This window comes from Opisthorchis viverrini, assembly GCF_000715545.1.
Source record: "Opisthorchis viverrini unplaced genomic scaffold opera_v5_13, whole genome shotgun sequence".
NCBI classification, from domain to species: domain Eukaryota; kingdom Metazoa; phylum Platyhelminthes; class Trematoda; order Opisthorchiida; family Opisthorchiidae; genus Opisthorchis; species Opisthorchis viverrini.
The window spans coordinates 3,947,745-3,949,831 of NW_008751669.1; the positions used below are offsets into that span (position 1 = coordinate 3,947,745).

A 2,087-nucleotide genomic window follows, 5' to 3' on the forward strand; every position below is an offset into this window, starting at 1 on the left:
TATGGGATGGGATAAGCTGATGCTCTTCCGCGCTCATAACTTACATCGACGTGAGGATCTAGCCGTCCTCGCCTTAGTTGAGGCAACACCGCATCAGAGCTTATTTCTTTAGCCAAAGAACGCAAACACTCCTTACGGTTTCCTTGAATGGCCGCCTAGAATAAATAAATATTAAAGCCCAGTGAAGTACGGAACACCCTACTACTAGCATCCGAGGCTAGCTCTTCTAGGCTTTTTCGCCATGCACCATGTATTGACTCAAGCTGATAGCGTGCTCCGCGGACTGGTGGCCCCTCCTCTAACATCCACTATCAGTTGGAGACTATGGCACGGTCCAACTCACGTAGGAGATTCCTGATAAAATAGTCCATTTTGCAATTTCTATCCCCATCAGTCCCTGTGCATTTACCGCCCTTATTCACACTACCTACCCGCATACTCATAGTCGATTTTTCTGTGCCACATGTACTATACTAGTCTCATATTGGCAAGCTTTGCCAGTCCTTGACTGCCAAATTGCTAAGCATGAATCCACCCCTATCCTAGCTCATTTAGTTACTTGCTGTCACAACACTGGGATGGACTTGAAGTCATCATTTTTGTCTTGCTAGGCTACACCCTATCTGAAATCTCCTGAAAATCACCACGTATTACTGATCTTTTCTTATTTGCTCCTCTTCCAAAGCTTGGAACGCCTTGTATCATCGGTGTCTACTCCAAATGGTCTATTATCTGGTGAAAGTGTCTCCAAGTACATTCCATATCGGATGAAACAATCACCGGGATATGCAGCAATTGCCACTGAGCGATTCTTTTCTTTTTTACTGCCCAGCAATACCCAAAACAATCCTCAGAGCTATTCCCTTTATTCCAGACTTATCGGTCATGCTTACGACTGCTGGGCGAACCGAAGAAATCAGGAGGCATTCTAGTCGTCAGTTGTGGGCTACTAGATTAATCAGGCTAAAATTCTATCACTTGTTATGGGGTGAGTTATTCGCTCCTTATCAGGCCAACGAGCCTGTAATGACGCAGAAAGAACACAGTAGCTGTCGAATACGATTCCGTATTATGTACTGAACATGGATTTGGAAGAAACTGGCGTGTATTGTTGCAGCATGGGCACTGAGTGTACCAGCACGATGAAGTCCTTTGATTGTCCATAGACCTGTTGAGTCCTGTACCATGTGTGCGTGTTAGTGTGTCAGCCACATCGAAGTACTGGTGTGTTCATTGCATACAATGGGAAGTCACAAACGGTCATTCACACTCGACAGCTGCACAAAAACAACTTTGCCTAACTAAGCAAATTGGAGCCGCTTCAAGATCAGCACTATATGCGCAAAGGCGAGCAATCCGAACGAGCCGGCAATTAGTCAACCAGTCGGGAAATGCGCAATGCTTTGGAATATATTCCGTAGATTCAGTTCTGAACAACTTTTGGTGTTTGACACCAAAGCTTCGTTAGGCCACGTGACTACGTAGCGAGGTTGGTCGGGACGTAGTGCAGAAGGAGAACCGATCAGCAAGTTCTCGTCCACTATCAAGCTTAGGGATTTTGTTTGCTCAGGTAGGCCCGCAAATATTAAGGCCAATTTAGAACTTACATGGATCTCACATGGGTCATGTCCTTCCGGTTCGCTCCTCATGAAGACCATTCTTGAATGCCCCTTAGAATTTTCGTCCGTCTGTGTGGCCGAGCTTGTGCTACGAAATTCGTGTGAGAGAGGAGGTGAATATTGGTGAGGTTGGAGTTTCTACTCCTGCTAATTCTCCCATGCGTGTAGATCCGTGAGGGATCGACTCGGCCTAAATAAGACCAATAAGTATACGCTCACCAAATCTACGTTGACGGTTCAATTCATGCTGGCAATGTGGCAGTATGACATCACTCGTATGTTGCAGGTTTGTTCGAGATCTGAGGCAGAAGGGTGATTGATGTGAATCTGCGCCATATTTCGTGTCTAATCCATGCCGCGCCATCACATGGTCCTTGCAGGGCGCTTGAAATTAGTTTACGCTCCTTGGTCGTTTGTATACCATCCTGTAATGTCCGCGACTACGAACCAGTAGATATGAGGACTAAA

The 2,087-nt window shown here is 46.0% G+C and overlaps 1 protein-coding gene across 1 annotated transcript in view; it reads right to left on the minus strand.

Moving 5' to 3' along the window:
* The window catches only part of T265_01279 (hypothetical protein), a gene marked incomplete at both ends in the record, with an annotated part of 5,611 nt that extends 3,953 nt beyond the window's left edge, over window positions 1–1,658 (minus strand). Inside the window, 2 exons of the mRNA XM_009165264.1 lie at window positions 45–155; window positions 1,608–1,658. Coding sequence (XP_009163528.1) covers window positions 45–155; window positions 1,608–1,658 — 162 coding nt within the window. The remainder of the gene's footprint in view (window positions 1–44; window positions 156–1,607) is intronic.
* Window positions 1,659–2,087: the final 429 nt, after the last annotated feature.